The sequence below is a fragment of the Phyllostomus discolor genome, chromosome 3 (assembly GCF_004126475.2).
Source record: "Phyllostomus discolor isolate MPI-MPIP mPhyDis1 chromosome 3, mPhyDis1.pri.v3, whole genome shotgun sequence".
Classification (NCBI taxonomy): domain Eukaryota; kingdom Metazoa; phylum Chordata; class Mammalia; order Chiroptera; family Phyllostomidae; genus Phyllostomus; species Phyllostomus discolor.
Genome location: NC_040905.2, coordinates 61980299 through 61996437, shown reverse-complemented (window position 1 = coordinate 61996437; position 16139 = coordinate 61980299). Strand labels below are relative to the sequence as shown.

Here is a 16139-nt window from a genome sequence, read left to right as displayed (position 1 = left end):
TGCTGAGAGAGTTGCTAGATCCTAAAAGTTATCACAAGAAAGAAACTTCACTGTGTGAGGTGTGATGGATACTAATAAACTCAACGTGACAATCATTTTGCAAATCATAAATATATCAAGTAATTATGTTATAAACCTTTAACTAATATTTTATGTCAATTATATCTCAATAAAACTGGAAAAAATCTTTCTCCTTCTACTATTTCTGTATACACACATAGTAAGGTTAAATAAGCTTTTTTTTTTCTCATCTAACCAAATGGCTTTTCTTTTTCTTGAGGCGTGGGATGGGGAATTACCTGAGTTTGAATCCCAATATCAGTTACTGAGTGGCTTTTGATATTTAATAAACTACTTAACATTTTAGTACTTTAGTTTTATGTGAAAAATGAAAAAAACAATAACCATTTTATGGAAATGTGAGGATTATATGAATTAAGCCATGTAAGGTACTTAGAATATTGTCAGGCACACAGTAAGAATGCAATAAATGTTAGTTTTTATTACTCTTATTCCTTCACTTTGAGCAAAATATACTTCTTCCAGGAAGGGCATCACCTAACACTTTTGGAATCTTAAGAGTTAATTGAGTTGTTCTTCATTATTTCATTTGATTCTGGAAACAACCCTATGAGGTACACAGTGTAGACAGCATTTTGTAGAGAAGAAAACCAAGTGACTTGTTTGATGTGGCCCATTGAAGATTCAGATGCAGGTCATCACCTCCCCCAGTCCATTCCTCATTATACTTGCTCAGTTAAGAATAAAAAACTGGACTTCCGGCCAAGATGGAGGTATAGGTGGATGTACCGTACCTCCATGCACAACCAAGAGTGGAACAATAACAATTTAGAGGCAGAATAACACCCAGAACTGACAGAAAATTTATCTGAATAGAAGTCAGACAGCCAAGAAGTTGAAATAGACTCATTCATCCAGACTGGTAGGAGGGGTGGAGGTAAGCAGCCAGGAGCGGGTCTCAGCGCAGAGAACAAAGAGAGTTGGGCACATAAGGCAACCGGGAGCATGTAAGGCATCTGGGGTGTGCAAGATCGCAGCAGGTGGACACTGAGTATGCAAGCGGCAGTTGGCAGACAGACCCAGTGAGATGGCGATTGTAGGGCAGGGCAGAGCATGCAACCCAGGATCCCAGGGAAGGGACTGAGGTCCCACGAAGAATGGAGATACTGCCACTGTTCCCTCTTGGCTCCGCCCCCACCTACAACATCACAATCTAGCGACTGGGGTGCCCAGCCCCGGTGAACACCTAAGGCTCCACCCCTCACTGTAACAGGAGCGACCAGACCCCCCGCCCCAAAAAGAGAGAGAGAGAGAGAGAGAGATGGCTTAAATAGAAGAACAAATCAGTGCCCCAGAATTCATCCTTCTGAGTGACCAAGAGATAGCTAACCTATCAGATGCACAGTTCAAAACACTGGTGATCAGGAAGCTCACAGAGTTGGTTGATTTTGGGGGCAAATTAGATGACAAATGCAAGTTACCATAAAAGAAATGAAGGAAAATGCACAGGGAACCAATAGTGATGGGAAGGAAACTGGGACTCAAAACAATAGAGTGGACCAGAAGGAAGAAAGAAATAACCAAACAGGAAAGAATGGAGAAATTAGAATTCAAAAAAATGAGGAGAAGCTTAGGAACCTCCAGGACATCTTTAAATGTTCCAACATCCGAATTATAGGGGTACCAGAAGGGGAAGAGGTAGAGCAACAGATTGAAAATGTATTTGAACAAATAATAAAGGAGAACTTCCCCATTCTGGCAAAGGAAATAGACTTCCAGGAAGTCCAGGAAGGTCAGAGAGTCCCAAAGAAGTTGGACCCAAGAGGAAACACACCAAGGCACATCATAATTACATTAGCCAAGGTAGAAATGAAGGAGAGAATCCTAGAAGCAACAAGAGATAAGGGGACAGTAACCTACAAAGGAGCTCCCATCAGACTGTCAGCTGATTTCTCAAAAGAGACCTTACAGGCAAGAAGGGGCTGGAAAGAAATATCCCAAGTCATGAAAGGCAAGGACCTATATCCCAGATTACTCTATCCAGCAAAGCTTTCATTTAGAATGGAAGGGCAGATAAAGTGCTTCTCAGATAAGGTCAAGTGAAAGGAGTTCATCATTACCAAGCCCTTATTTTATGAAATGTTAAAGGGACTTATCTAAGAAAAGAAGATTTAAAAAAAAACATCTATAGTAAAAAGACAGCAAACTTACAATTATTAACAACCACACCTAAAGCAAACCCAAAAGAAACTAAGCAAACAACTAGAACAGGAACATAACCACAGAAATGGAGATCACATGGAGGGTTAGCAACAGGGGAGTGGGAAGAGAGAGGTGGAAAAGGTACAGAGAATAAGTAGTGTAGATTGTAGGTAGAAAATAGACAGGGGGAGGGTAAGAATAGTATGAGAAATGTAGAAGCTTAAGAACTTATAAGTATGACATATGGACATGAACTTAAAGGGGGGAAGTGGGTGGGAGAGGGTGTGCAGGGTGGAGGGCAGTGAAGGGGGGAAATGGGACAACTGTAATAGCATAATCAATAAAATATATTTTAAAAAAAGAAAAACTAACAAAATGGCGCCTAGTCCTTAATCATTGATATATAATTTAAAATATAGTTCAGATTTCCTTTAATCATTGGTGATTATATAGTTGACAGTGCTGAAGATGTAGGTGAAGAAATTTGTGACAACTCACAGAGAATATCATGCAGGAAACTTAGAGGCACAAGCAAATTGCTGAGTGTTATTTATAGGGTCCAAAGCAAGAGACAATTTATAAGAATAGTAGTTTTTCCATTTCTCAATACATGGCTTTATGTCACAGACATTTTGCCATCCTATTATACATGGCTTAATGTCACAGACATTTTGCCATTCAAACTATGCCTACTTGTTAAATTACTATAATAAAAATGATTAGGGTTGGGATAGAAGTAAATTGAGCCTGAAGACAGATAAGGTATGTAACATGAAATAACATGGACAACATTGGATAAACCTGACAAGTTCTAACTGCTTTGTGGTATCCTATAAAGTTCCCTCCCAACTCCCTGTATTCTTCCTGAAACATTCCTTGGAAATAGAACTCTTTCAGAAAATACAAATATTTTCTCATTTGTTTGTATGGTCAAAAGATTGTTAGTCACCAATCATAAGGAAATGAAACAGTAACACTGAAACTAAACACTATTTTAAATGATAAAAAATCCCTATTCTGGAAAAATAAATGAGAAATTCTAATAACACCAATACCCAATAGATACCTTAAACCTCACATCATTAAATTTTTTTTTTTAGATGCCAAATATGACTTACTGTATTACTTTTGGGGATTACTGTATTACTTTTGGGGATAATCTTTTAAATTGTAAAATCATTTTCAGTATGTGGCCACTTCCCTCCATTAATATTAAGCATGTTCATACCTGCACGTGATGGGCAACAGATGGGAGAGTTTGTGTAGGCATTCAGAAAGGAAGTACCATGTGCTTTCATGAAGTTGATAAAAGGAAGTTTCACTACCTGATTTCTTGGATAAAATGTTAGCCTTCCATCCTGGAATAAAGAAATTTAATTAATACTGACTGCATTGCACGAAAGCAAATTATTTCCTTGAATTCTAACCGTAAAATTTATAAGCATCAAAAGACTTCAACATGACCTTAAAATCCTCAAAAGATAAAAACTAGTACAGATAGTGATATCAGTATCTGGCTCATTATATTGAGAATTCAATGCAGCATTACACTTAGATTCACTGGAATATAGTAAATAAATTAAGGGACTGTCTGGAAAGTTCTTTTGGGGGATGATGGACTGATTGAACCAACATTTATTGAGTATTTACTAAGTGCCAGGCACTATGAAAGACCTGGAGATACAATCTGGAGATAAAATAGAGTCCCCGGGGCCTTTGAAGCTTAGTCTAGTGGGGGAGACAAAAAGTATACTGGTAAATAAAATAAGACAATTACAAATTGTCATACATAACTTGCAAAAAACCTGAGATATAGAATAACAAATGTGACCTACTTTAGACTGAATGGACAGGGAAGGTTTCTCTGGGAAGTAAGAGACCTAATAATGAGAAGGACCCAGCTATTCAAATAATTTAAGGGGCATGTAAAGTTAGAGACACTTGTAAGACATAAGTGGAGGTAATAATTAAGCAGCTAGATAAATGAGTCTGAAAGTTAGAAGAGATGTTTGGGCTGGAGACAGGCATTTTGGGATTAAACTTGGAATTGAAGAACTCTCCTTGGTAAAAAGCAAAGAGAGAAAAAGAGAATATTCTAGTCCTGGATTATACATATTATATGTTTTCAATACAATTATAAGTAAAGAACAGTTTAAACCATAAGCCCATCCAAAATCTGGGATGGAGATACATACATACACACACACCCTTGAGATGTATAAGATTTCCAAATGGATATATAAAGTAGGATGTTAGTTACAGGCAGGATTCTGGAGCTCAGAGGTTTATGCTGGTGTAATAAACTGGAGTGCCTTTAGCATAATCAGAGTACTGAAAACTATAAGACTGAATGAAAACTTTTAAGGAGAGAGCAAAAACAGGAAAGAAAGAAATCCACTAGGAGCCCTGAGGATTCCTAAGTAAGGGAAAAAGGCAGCAAGGGAAACTGAGAAAGAATGGCCAGTGAGGGAGGAAGGTATCAGGGGACCAGGTCTCATGAAAGCTGAGAGAAGACAGTATGTCAAGAGAGGGGAGATGTCAGCTGTGTTGAGAGGGTACCTGAAATTAGGCCAGAAAATGCACACTGGAATTGGTAGTATGGAGAGAGTTGGTGACCTTGACAAGAGCACTCTCAACGGAGTGGCAGGGATGCACAACAAAACTAGAAAGGGGAAAAGACAATGGGAGGTGAGAAAGTGAAGCAACTCATTTTCTAATGAGTTATTTTGCAAAGGGAAACAGAAAAATGGTATGGCTGTTAGAGAACGGAGTGTTAGCTAGAGGAGAATCTAGAATTAAGGTCAGTTTCTTTTTAAGATGGGAAGAATTAGAGCATGGTTGTATGTGGAAATAAACCACCACATCTAGGAGTAATCACTGAAGGCTAAGCAAACACTACTAATTTCCTCAATGATGAGCTAGGAAGCCCAAGACAAAAGTGCATATTCTCCCCTCAGAAGAATTTCATAAATTCAAACTCACAGGAACCTATCCTCACAAATCCCAAATGCCTGCATGTCTGATTTTTACAACCTTTTGTACATGAGGGATAATAACCATTTCTGGCCACTGTTTTGAATCTAGGAAACACAGGCTTATCTGGTTGGAGGCACAGAGTAGGCCACATGGCAGAAGCACAGTGATACTGTACAGTTCAAATTCTTTTACAAGTTTGAGCTTCATTTAGACTATTATTGGCATGCTTTTGACATTGAGAGTGTATCGCTTAATGTAAATTCCTAAGAACCCAATCAAATGCAAATCTTGCCACAGACATACTTAATCCAGTTGTATTAAGCTTTGCAAAAATACAGTTCATTTACAAACATATTACATTTGTCTTTTGTAAATTGAACATCTCTGGATTAAAGATTCATTTCACTTCACTCACCAAATATTTATCGAGTGCCTTGTAAATCTCAGTCAGTAATCCTGACATAGATCACCTCTCACACATTCCAAGTTGGAAACTTCCCCAAATGAGGCAGTCATCCCTCTCCCTCTTGCCATCCCTGAGGCTCTGTAATTTAGACTCCCGCTTTCTACTCCTGCTTTAAAGAGATGAAGGCCTTGTACCAGTCCCAGAAATGAATCCAGAAAGTGCTCACATGGATTTTAACCTGACATTTGTAGCAATAGTTACATCAGTTTGAACCGAGCCTGTGGGACTTGTGATTTGGATTGCTCCTTTTAGAATCATGACTTGGTACTCAGTTCCTCATCATTCTGGACTAGGGAAAACTGGTGAAGTTTAGATTTCAAAGCATCATTTTAAGGATAGAATGTAACAGTAACTCTGTCTATCTGTTGTCACAGCAAGGCTGTTAATAGTGTTGTTCTCAGATTGGTTCATCAGATTGGTGAGATTCTTACTAGATTCTGTGGTGTACACTCCTGAAATGCACCCCACTCCTGAAACCTCACCAAAGCTAAAACTAATGAAATATGGTAATGGGAGGACAGAGAGAGATGATGCTTATGTCCTTGAAGACCCAGGTTGGCACTTATTTTCTTTTTAAAAAACAAGTTTAAGATATAATTCACAAACCATACAACTCACCCACTTAATGTCTACAAGTCAGTGGTTTTTAGTATATTCAGAGAGTTGTGCAACAATCACTACAATCAATTTTAGAACATTTTCATCATTCTAAAAAGAAACCCTGCACTCCTTAGCCATCAGCCTCCCACCTCACCCCCATGCCCCAAACCATAGGCAATTGCAAATCTTTCATTTCTGCTTTCTGTCTCTACGGAGTTGCTTTCTCTAGACATTTCTTGGAAATGGCATTATACAATATGTGGTCCTTTGTGACCAGCTTCTTTCACTTAGCTTAATGTGTTCTAGGTTCATCACATTGCAGCATGTATCAGAACCACATTTACTTTTTATTGTTGAATAATATTAGTAAACTTAAAAATCTATCAGTTGATGGATATTTGGGTTGTTTCCACTATTGGGAAGTATTATATATAATTTCATGTACAAGTTTTTGTGTGGACATATATGTTCCCTTCTCTTGGATATGTACCTAGAAGTAGAATTGTTGGGTCATAGAGTAACTCACGTTTAACCATTTCAGGAATTGCTAAACGGTTTTGCAAAGTGGCTGCACCCTTGTACATTCCTGCTGGTACTGTGTGAGCAGTCCAATTCCCCTGTACCCTTGACAACTCTAGTTATTATGTCTTTTTGACTGTAGCCCGCTTGGTCATGGTGGATGTGAACTGGTGTCTCATTGTGGTTTTGATGTGCATTTCCCTAATGGTTAACAATGTTGAGTATCTTTTCATATGCTTATTGGCCATTTGTATATCTTAGTTAGAGATATGTCTATTCAGATCTTTTGCCCATTTTTAAAATTGCCTAATCCCAAATCACAAAGATTTGCACCTATATTTTCTTCTAAAAGTTTTATAGTTTTAGCTTTTATGTTTGATTCATTGATTCACTTTGAGTTAGTTTTTGAAAATGTTGTGATGCAGGGTCCAACTTAATTCTTTTGCATAATGTTATTTAGTTTTCCCAGCAATTTTATTGAAAAGACTACTCTTTCTATTAAATAATCTTGGCACCTTTGTTGAAAATCAATCAACTATAAAAGTGAGAGTTTATTTCTGTACTGTCAATTCTGTTCCATTGATCTATAAGTCTATCTATATTTATGCCAGTAAAACACTAACTTGATTACTGTAGTTTCTAGTAAGCTATGAAATTAGAAAGTGTAAGTTCTCCAACTTTGTTCTTTTAAAAGATTGTCTTGATTATTTTAGGACCCTTGAATTTCCATATGAATTTTAGGATGAGTTTCTCTATTTCTGCAAAAACATCATACAAATTTTTACAGAGATTGTATTAAATCTGTAGATCAACTGGATGATTGTTACCTTATTAACAATATTAAATCTTCTGATCCATAAACATGAGATGTCTTTCCCTTTATTTAGGAGTTCTTTAATTTCTTTTGCAGTTTTCAGAGTATAAAAATTGTACTTTTCTGGTTAGATATATTCCTATTTCAATCTCTTTGATGCTATTTTAAATAGAATTATTTTCTTAATTATATTTTCAATTTGTTCATCAATCAAGTGTGTAGAAATATAATTGCATTTTTTTAAGATTTTATTTATTTATTTTTAGACAGAGGGGAAGAGAGGGAAAAAGGGAGAGAAGCATCAATGTGTGGTTGCCTCTCATGCACCCTTTGTTGGGGACCTGGCCCAAAATCCAGGCATGTGCTCTGACTGGGAATCGAACTGATGACCCTTTGGTTCTCAGGCCAGCATTCAATACACTGAGCCACCAGCCAGGGAGAAATACAATTAGCTTTTTTTATATTGATTTCATATCCTACAGTCTTGCTAAACTTACTCATTAGTTCTAATAGTTTTGAAGATTCCCTAGGATTTTCTATATACAAGACTATGTTATCTGCAAAATAGAGATATTTTTACTTCTTCTTTTCCAATCTTGATGTCCTTTATTTCATTTTCCTGTCAAACTTCCTGCCTAAACTCTCCAGTACAATATTGAATAGACACAGTAAGAACAGATTTCCTTGTCTTGTTCCTGATCTTACGAAGAAAACATTGTTTTCTACAGTTATGTGTAATATTAGCTGTGGCTTTTTAGCAGATGCCCTTTATCAGATTGAGGAAATTATCTTCTATTTCTAGTTGGTTGAGTGCTTTTATCATGAAGCACTGTTGAATTTTGTCAGAAGCTCTTTCTGCATATGTTGAGAAGATTATGTGGTTTTTGCCCTTTATTCAATTAACATGGTGTATTATATTAACTAATTTTCAGATATTAAACCTACCTTACAGTCTGGGGATAAATCCCATGCAGTCACAGTGTATAATACTTTTTACATATTGCTGAATTTAATTTTCTGGTATTTTGTTCAGGACCTTTGCTTCTATATTCTTAAGAGATGTTAGTCTGTACATATCATGTAGTATATTATCTTACTATATTAAGAAAATAATAAACTAATTATTTCAGTCATCTTTGGAAATTTCTAGGATGTTATGATACACCACCCACATTCCATTTTAGAAATGAAAGATTGCCTCTGCTGAAGAGAGTTGCCTTGCCCATGATCATGCCCCATTCTGGGGCAAGCCCTTAACTGATGGCCATCCGACATGAGGGTACACAGGCCTGGCCCCTCACACCAACTGGAATCAGTTCTGAAGCATCATACTAGTATGAGAACTACCCTTAAGGTCAGCGGAGGCCTCCACTGACACAGCAACAAAACTCAGCTTCTTTCTCTGCACAGTCCTGGTTCTTTCCTTTCCCTTTGATTTAATGTAAGCACCCCCTGATTAACTCTTTCATATTACTCTCCAACATTGCCTGTTCTGTAAGTTTAGATAATCATAAAATTACTAAATATTCATATTACTTTAAGTAATCTTCTCAACAAATCCTGAGGGGATACCCAGATTATGTAACTTGAATCATCAGGGCTTAGTCTATAAGAAAGGCAATACGACACAGTGATTAAAGGCACTCTGGTGCCAGACACACTCAACACCAACTATATACATGAACACACAAACACCCAGGGATAATAAACTAATATTATAATTAGTAACCAAACATCTGTCTAAGCATTAATTTTAAAATCGTGGATAACACTAAAAGTATCAGGTAATATTGATAGCAGTATTCTTTTGTTTGATGGCTTGGGAAAGTTCTAAAAACTGTTCAAGGTTAGGACAACACACACACAATTTTCCTGGAATATCAGGGAATGGATCACATTAAATCAACTAATGCATTTACATCATCACTAATAGGATTATCAGATTCCTGGGTAATAAAAATAAGTTTAATTTTCTTCACTTCTCACCCAAACACAAATTCCTGTAAACCTGAGGTGAACTGGGAAATGATCACTAGAAAACTAACAAGCTTTTATGGAGATGCAGAATGTTATTTTCCCTCCACTATTCAATGAAACGGGGGTATGGACTGACCGTTCAATAACAGTGATAAAATAATTTAGTGCATTGAGGCTAGCGATAAAATGTAAAAAAGATTTGCAAAGACGCTATCAGAGTGCACTTTACTAAAATATTGTCTTACATGTATGACATGCATAATTATGTGGTGTACGTGTGTGTATATGGGGCCTCAAGATAAATGCACTTCTTACCTTGCATCGGGGTAAAACATGTTTGAAAAGTTTCAGATTCTGCTTCCCAAAGCCTGCAAGCACAGTAAAGGCTGTGGGCAGATAGCGTATCTGGACTGTAGCACTGCCTCCCTCCTCTCGCTCCCTCTCGCTCCCTCCCGCTCCCGCGGTCTCTAGGTACTTACAAAGGAGTCACTCACAACTAGCACCACATTAGGCTCTTCGGGCCAAGCCTGAGCTGCTCCCCGCCACTTCCCACTGGTCCCGGGAGCTGGCACTGCCAGCGCGGAGGCTGCGACCACCCACACGCACAGCAGCAGCATCGTAGGGAGTATGGAGAGCCCGGCCCCCAGGTGCTGGACCTGCCTCCCAACACCCGCAACCTTCCCGGGCAGAGGTGGGCGGGGATCGCAGAGGTGGCAATTTGGTTTCCTCCTAGCGCTTCACCCTCAGAACTACAACTCCCATCAGGATCAGAGTGAGCACTTACGCAAAGCTAGACTCCCCAGGCCTTAATTCACGTTAAGACCTTTTAATCAAATACCGAACACACTAAGAACCACCCACTTCCAGTCACGTGAGTGATGCCTGGGAAACACGCTTGCGCTCTGACTGTACACGGGTTTATAGAAGCATCTGTCCCAGGTGAGTTCGGGTCAATGTGGCTTTTGCAGAAGTGGAAGTTGGTAGGCAGTTGAAGTGATTGAAATGAAAACCTAATGAGAAAAAGGATCAGTGGCTGGGGGTGCTCATATTGCGCTGAATGAGCGTGGCTGAGCAGTAGGCGGGGCCGAGAAGTGGGCAGTGGTGAGGTGGCGGCGCGTCTGTCACTTAAGTTGGATTGGTGGTTATTGGGGAGGCCTCTGGCTGGACCCGCACCGGTGCGGTGTGGATACGGTGGAGCCCCTTCGAATACGTTTCCCCAAGGGAATTTGCAGCCTGCCTCATCTCATTCCCACTTTTGCCGGTGCAGTTAGAATTTATTGTACTCGCGTGGGGTGAGGAGCGGGGCCTGGTCCGTGAAGTTTCAGATTCTAGGCAGACGCATCTTGCTTTCAAAGTGTAAAGCAGAGAAACGGACAATCTCCCAGGGACTGGGCTGATATATTGGGCTGTGTGACGTGTTCGATTAATTGACGTAGGTTCAGAACCCATTGTTTTGCTGCAGAAAAATCATAGGGCCTTGACTGTTGAACTCCTTTGGAGAAATCCGGAAGAAGCAGATATCTGTCCCAGGGCCGAATTCCTGATTTCATTATCACAGTTGCAGGTATATAATTTGCACATGATATTAGTCGTTTTAATATTTTGACAGGAAAAGGAGGAGTTGCAGTATTTATTTAATATATAATCAACTCTTAATATTAATGTTTGATAGTGTTTTTACATAAAATAATTGTAATAAGGGACAGACCTTATTTAATACTCATATAACACTTATTCCATACTGAAGATTATACAAATCATTTATTGAGCATTTACTGTGTCACAAGTACTTTTACGTGGAATATTTTCCATAATCCTTACTTTCACCATTTTGCAGATGGGAAAACTGAGGCTTGAAGAGGTTAAATGAGTAACACAGGGAGCCAGTCTGAGTAGGACTTGATTATCTGTGCCCTAACTCACTGCTTATACTGTCTCTAATTAATTACAAAATCTCATGATATTCTACTGAGCTTACTCTCTGTTAGTGAAGGAGGTGTATTAACTGAAACAGCATGCCAAAGATCTGTGGTGAATATGAATACATAAACAATACTCCTTGGCTACAAACAACTTACACTAGGGAAACAAACGTGAAATAATAGTACAGCATGGAAGGTGATACAGGTAGGCTCTTTCATGAACAAGGTGGATTTTAAAAGTTTGTATGAGTTAATTTGGAATGTAGAATACATTTTATGATAGAAACAATGCTGACTGACAGCTCCATTCTTCAAAGATGTGTTCAACTCCATCAGTGGCACAGTACTGATTCTGTGAGCTGCATTTCCTCTCTGCGGCCTTGTTTTCACAGGACAGGTATTCTGAATTCCTGCTCAGGATGACAGATATACATTTTTTTTCCTCCTATCTCCCCCCTCGACAGTGTCTGTGAGAGCAGCTGCTGCATAGGGTTGGAGCAAGATGATCTTAGGCCCCCTGAGAGGTAGCGCTGAAAGGTTCTAAGAGGCTTCTAGTCCAACTTCTCATCTGACATTCAGTTTGTCCTACAATATTCCTGCCAGTGGGTTGTCCAGTCTTTGCCTTTTCTTCTTTAGTGATGGGAAACACACTTCCTATGAGCAGCTATTCCACATTTTTACTAGTCTGATTATTAAAAGTTCTTACTTGGAGCTGAAGTCAGCTTTTCTCTACTTTTTGTCTTTTTTTTACATGAATAATCTGCCCTCTTAACTACCCTTCTCACCTTTTCCTCACAAGTCCCTCTTACCCCACTAGAGGCCTTCCCCAGGTCCTTCAACTGTTATTATACAATTTCAGGTTTCTTCATTATTTTGATCACTCTCTTCTACATATAGAGCATTTTTGTTCATCAGTAACTTTATCAGAAAAGGAACTTTTTGAGGTGTGAGTATGCATCTTTTTTCTGTGTATATGTATGCATATGTGTGTTGCAGTGAGGGTAGGGGTGTCCGTTACATGTTTCTTTAGGTCACCAGTTACAGATGTGTTTGTTAGGGATTGTTTGCTTTAAGTGAAATACTTAACTCTGCAGTTCATCGAAGACTTCAGCTGAAGGCCTTGGTCTGGGTTTTGGTTCTTCATAGTTCTTTTAATACCAAATACCAGCGACATTATAAATCATGGGCAAAGGTAGGTTTACAGTTGTGAGTACATGAAACAGAGTTCATTTTTTTATTACTATTTATTAATTCTTATATTATTTTCCACATGAGCAACTGTAAACCTGCTCTTGATCCACCCTCTATTCTGTCTTACAAAAAAGAGGCTAACTGTGCAGTTAGTGACTGTATGGAATAAATTCAGCGTTGTCTTCACCTGCAGTGAATTTGTGAATATTTGTTGAATATCTCAATGTACCAGGCACTAGGAACTAAGAGTAGCATAAATAGTCTTTGCTCCTCAGGGACTTCCAAGCTAGTTGTGGGAAACAAACACACACCCTTGTAAATTTAATAGCAGTGTACAAGGTATTGAAAAGTACAGTTATTATCAAACAAAAACCCACAACCAGAATATGCTGGTTGTACTTTGGAGAATGGTAAAGTGCTTCAGAATGTTAATGTTCCCTGAAGTAAGTGTTTCGTAGTAACATACAAGGGGGGATCCCCCCTAAAACTGGAATTATTTTCTGGAGTACAGGTCTCCCCCACTAAGTGGGTGTTCTAGGAACTCATCCTCTAGGGACCCATCTGTATCAGTGCACCAACTGGTGGTGTTGTGAGAGGCTGCGTTCCGCTTCAGTGAATTTTGTTTGAAGACTTTCAATGCATTCAGCAGGTTTTGGATTGTGTATGTCGTCCTTTTTATGTGCCTGTCTCATATTTTCCTTAATTTACATGAATAATGGTTGAGGAACAATCTGAAATTCCATTCAAAAAGAAGATAGAGGTAGATATAATAGGTAAAAGGTGTCTAGAGTGCTCAATAATAGGTAATCGGGGTCTACTTTTACTTAATGATTGTTTTTACTGATTATGTTCAGAAGAAAGGTCATCATAAGATACTTTTAGACTCTTGTCATTAGATTTAAAGTTATAATTTTTCGCTTTTCTGTAATTAACCTTTATTGCCACTGTTACTGTTATTTAGAATTATTGTTATGATTATTATTCTTGCTTTGTGGAAGCTTTGCATCTGCACAACTGAAGGCAGCTTAAAGTTCCATGGCTTTAGGTGGGGTACATAGGACACATTATTCCATCTATCCATATTATTAGTTTTGAGGTATGTTACTGTCTTATTGGCATGGTCGTCATTTTCTGACTTTTTTTAAGCGCTGTTGCTACTTTTTATGCTTGATACATTGAATTAAAATCTTTTAGGTTGGAAGTAGAAAACTTTTTGGGGAGTGAGAATGTGCAAAATGAATGCTCTTATTTTAAAAAGTCAGTTGAGACTTAAGAGAAAAATATAGGAGAAGAGATATAAGGGGGAAGTGTGCAGGACTGAGGAAGAAGATTAGACATTTGTAAAAGAACTAAATTTTTCTTTTAAAGTGTTAGAAATGCTGGGAATGGAGGGAAGTATCCCACATAGAAGAGTATGGGGGAATCATGTTTGATAGGAGGTTTTTACTCTGTGACAGGAAAGGGGTTTTGATGGTGCCTAGTAGATGGTTAGTGCTCAGTAAACTTTTGTTTAGAAAGTGCATGAATGAGCCTCTCCCTTCTCTACCCCACCTCTCCAAAAAAGGAAAATGTGTTCAGGGATAGAAAGTAGGAAAAGTTTTTTGTCTTTTGAAAAATTGCATAAAACCAAATTCCAGATAGTTTCTGCATGAGAAAGAAAAAAAATATGTAAAACCTGTGTGTGGGGGGGGGGGTGGCATAATGATTATTTATTTTAGGTGAAGAGGCCTCAATGCTATCTTATTATCTTAAATGACAAATTAATGAAAAAAGAATTGGAAGAGAAAAATAGAAGATTCCACCAAAGCAAGAGTAATTGTAATCACATGAATAATTGTAATTATATATGGAGATATATAGAGATATAGAAAGATCTTGACCATTACAATGGTTACCAAGAGAAGAATGGAGTTTGTCACTAGTGGCCTTGAAAAATAGCCTGCATAGAAGCATTTCACAGCTCCATGTGTGCTGCTATCTTTAAATCTAAACTTGTCTGTCTGACTTTGAAGGTCTTCTGTAATCTGGTGCTCTACTTCACCTGCCCAGCCTAATTCTCTTCTGTTCTCAAGTCCCTTCTGTTCCATGCAGCCTGGTTTTCTTTCTGTGTCCTACACATGCCACATTCATTGCTCTCTCTCTCTGACTTCGCTAATGTAGCTGCCTCTGACTGGAGTAATTCTCCTTCTTCCCTCCTTTCTTAAATCCTGTCTTCTCCATCTAGTAGCTGTTATTTTACACCACACTTCTCTGGATTCCTATTGAGTGTGCACTCATCTCTAATTCAGCATTTGATTCACTAAATGACTCAATGCTTTAGGCCTTTCTCTTGATTTAGATTATATTACTAAGAGCAGAGGACCTCTCTTCTATTTCTTTTATGCCAAATGCTGTGTATAGCTTGGGAATGTTAGTGCCGGTTCGTTCTGCCTTGCTCAGATGTGCTTCCATTCCTATGTCAGGTGATAGAAAAGATGGTGAGCTTTGCCCTAGAAAAGTTGCTTTTTTGTTTGTTGTTGCTTGGTCTTAACTTGAAACTGTTTTTGTTCTTTTTAAACTTGTACTCTTGATTTTTCTTCCTTGGATGTCTTTTTATCCCTTTCTGGCGGTCTAGATGAGTTGTCGTCATCATTGGTGTTCTCTTCTTTTTCATCTGTAGGTTTAGCCACCAAAGATAACTTCGGCATGAAAAATCTTAAGTTGAAATGAGCACTAAATTTGTTGCCTGCTCCAATCTGGATTTGTAGACTACAGGAAAAATCACTCTGAGGTTTGCAGCTATAAATTTATACCAAGATAATTTCAGGTATGAAGACAGTTTCTAAAATAACAGCATGTGAAATATGTTGCTATATTTATGTAATTATTGTAACTAGGCAAAAAGTCACTTTTATGCTAACTTTGGGGAATCTGGTTCTGGCTACAGATAAATTGATTTTATGATATCTTAATTTTTATATATACATATTTTTTAAGATTTTATTTATTTATTTTTAGAGAGGGAAGGGAGAGAGAGAAGGAGAAAGAGACAGAGACAGAGAGAGAGAGAGAGAGAGAGAGAGAGATATCAATGTGTGGTTGCTGGGGGCCATGGCCTGCAACCTAGGCATGTGCCCTGACTGGGAATGGAACCTGCGATGCCTGGTTCACAGCCCATGCTCAATCCACTGAGCTACGCCAGCCAGGGCTTAATTTTTATATTTTTAATCTAACATTCTTTAAGTCAAAAGAATTTTTAAAAAAAATTCTGTAACTTCTTTGATCTTGTACTTCTACCTCAGCCTCATTTGGATTTAAAGGATGGTTTGTGTACCATGTCAGCGAGCCATCTTCTTAGTTCATTTTGTGGCCTTGAACATCTGCAGTCTGTAAGGACTTAATATTTATGCAGCTCTGGTTTGCATTTATGATGATGTTAGAGTTCAATGGAGTTGGCAAAAAATAGAAATGT

General features: G+C 38.2%; 2 protein-coding genes across 8 annotated transcripts in view; one reads left to right on the top strand and one right to left on the bottom strand.

The window, feature by feature from the left end:
- The window catches only part of ARSK (arylsulfatase family member K), a 46742-nt gene extending 36423 nt beyond the window's left edge, over positions 1-10319 (bottom strand). Inside the window, exons 1-2 of one of the 4 annotated variants that reach the window (XM_036020557.1) lie at positions 10055-10319; positions 3452-3581 (exon numbers count right to left, since the gene is read on the bottom strand). In XM_036020557.1, the coding sequence (XP_035876450.1) occupies positions 3452-3581; positions 10055-10192 (268 nt within the window). In that variant the 5' untranslated portion in view covers positions 10193-10319. The remainder of the gene's footprint in view (positions 1-3451; positions 3582-10054) is intronic. The other 3 variants (XM_036020556.1, XM_028508981.2, XM_036020558.1) reach the window with 3 other exon arrangements.
- A 99-nt stretch (positions 10320-10418) lies between these two features.
- The window catches only part of TTC37 (tetratricopeptide repeat domain 37), a 79039-nt gene continuing 73318 nt past the window's right edge, over positions 10419-16139 (top strand). Inside the window, exons 1-3 of one of the 4 annotated variants that reach the window (XM_036020553.1) lie at positions 10440-10514; positions 11038-11139; positions 15348-15494. The gene's annotated coding sequence lies outside the window, so the exon portion shown is untranslated. Of the gene's footprint in view, positions 10515-11037; positions 11140-12003; positions 12100-15347; positions 15495-16139 lie in introns of those variants that run through there. The other 3 variants (XM_028509993.2, XM_036020554.1, XM_036020555.1) reach the window with 3 other exon arrangements.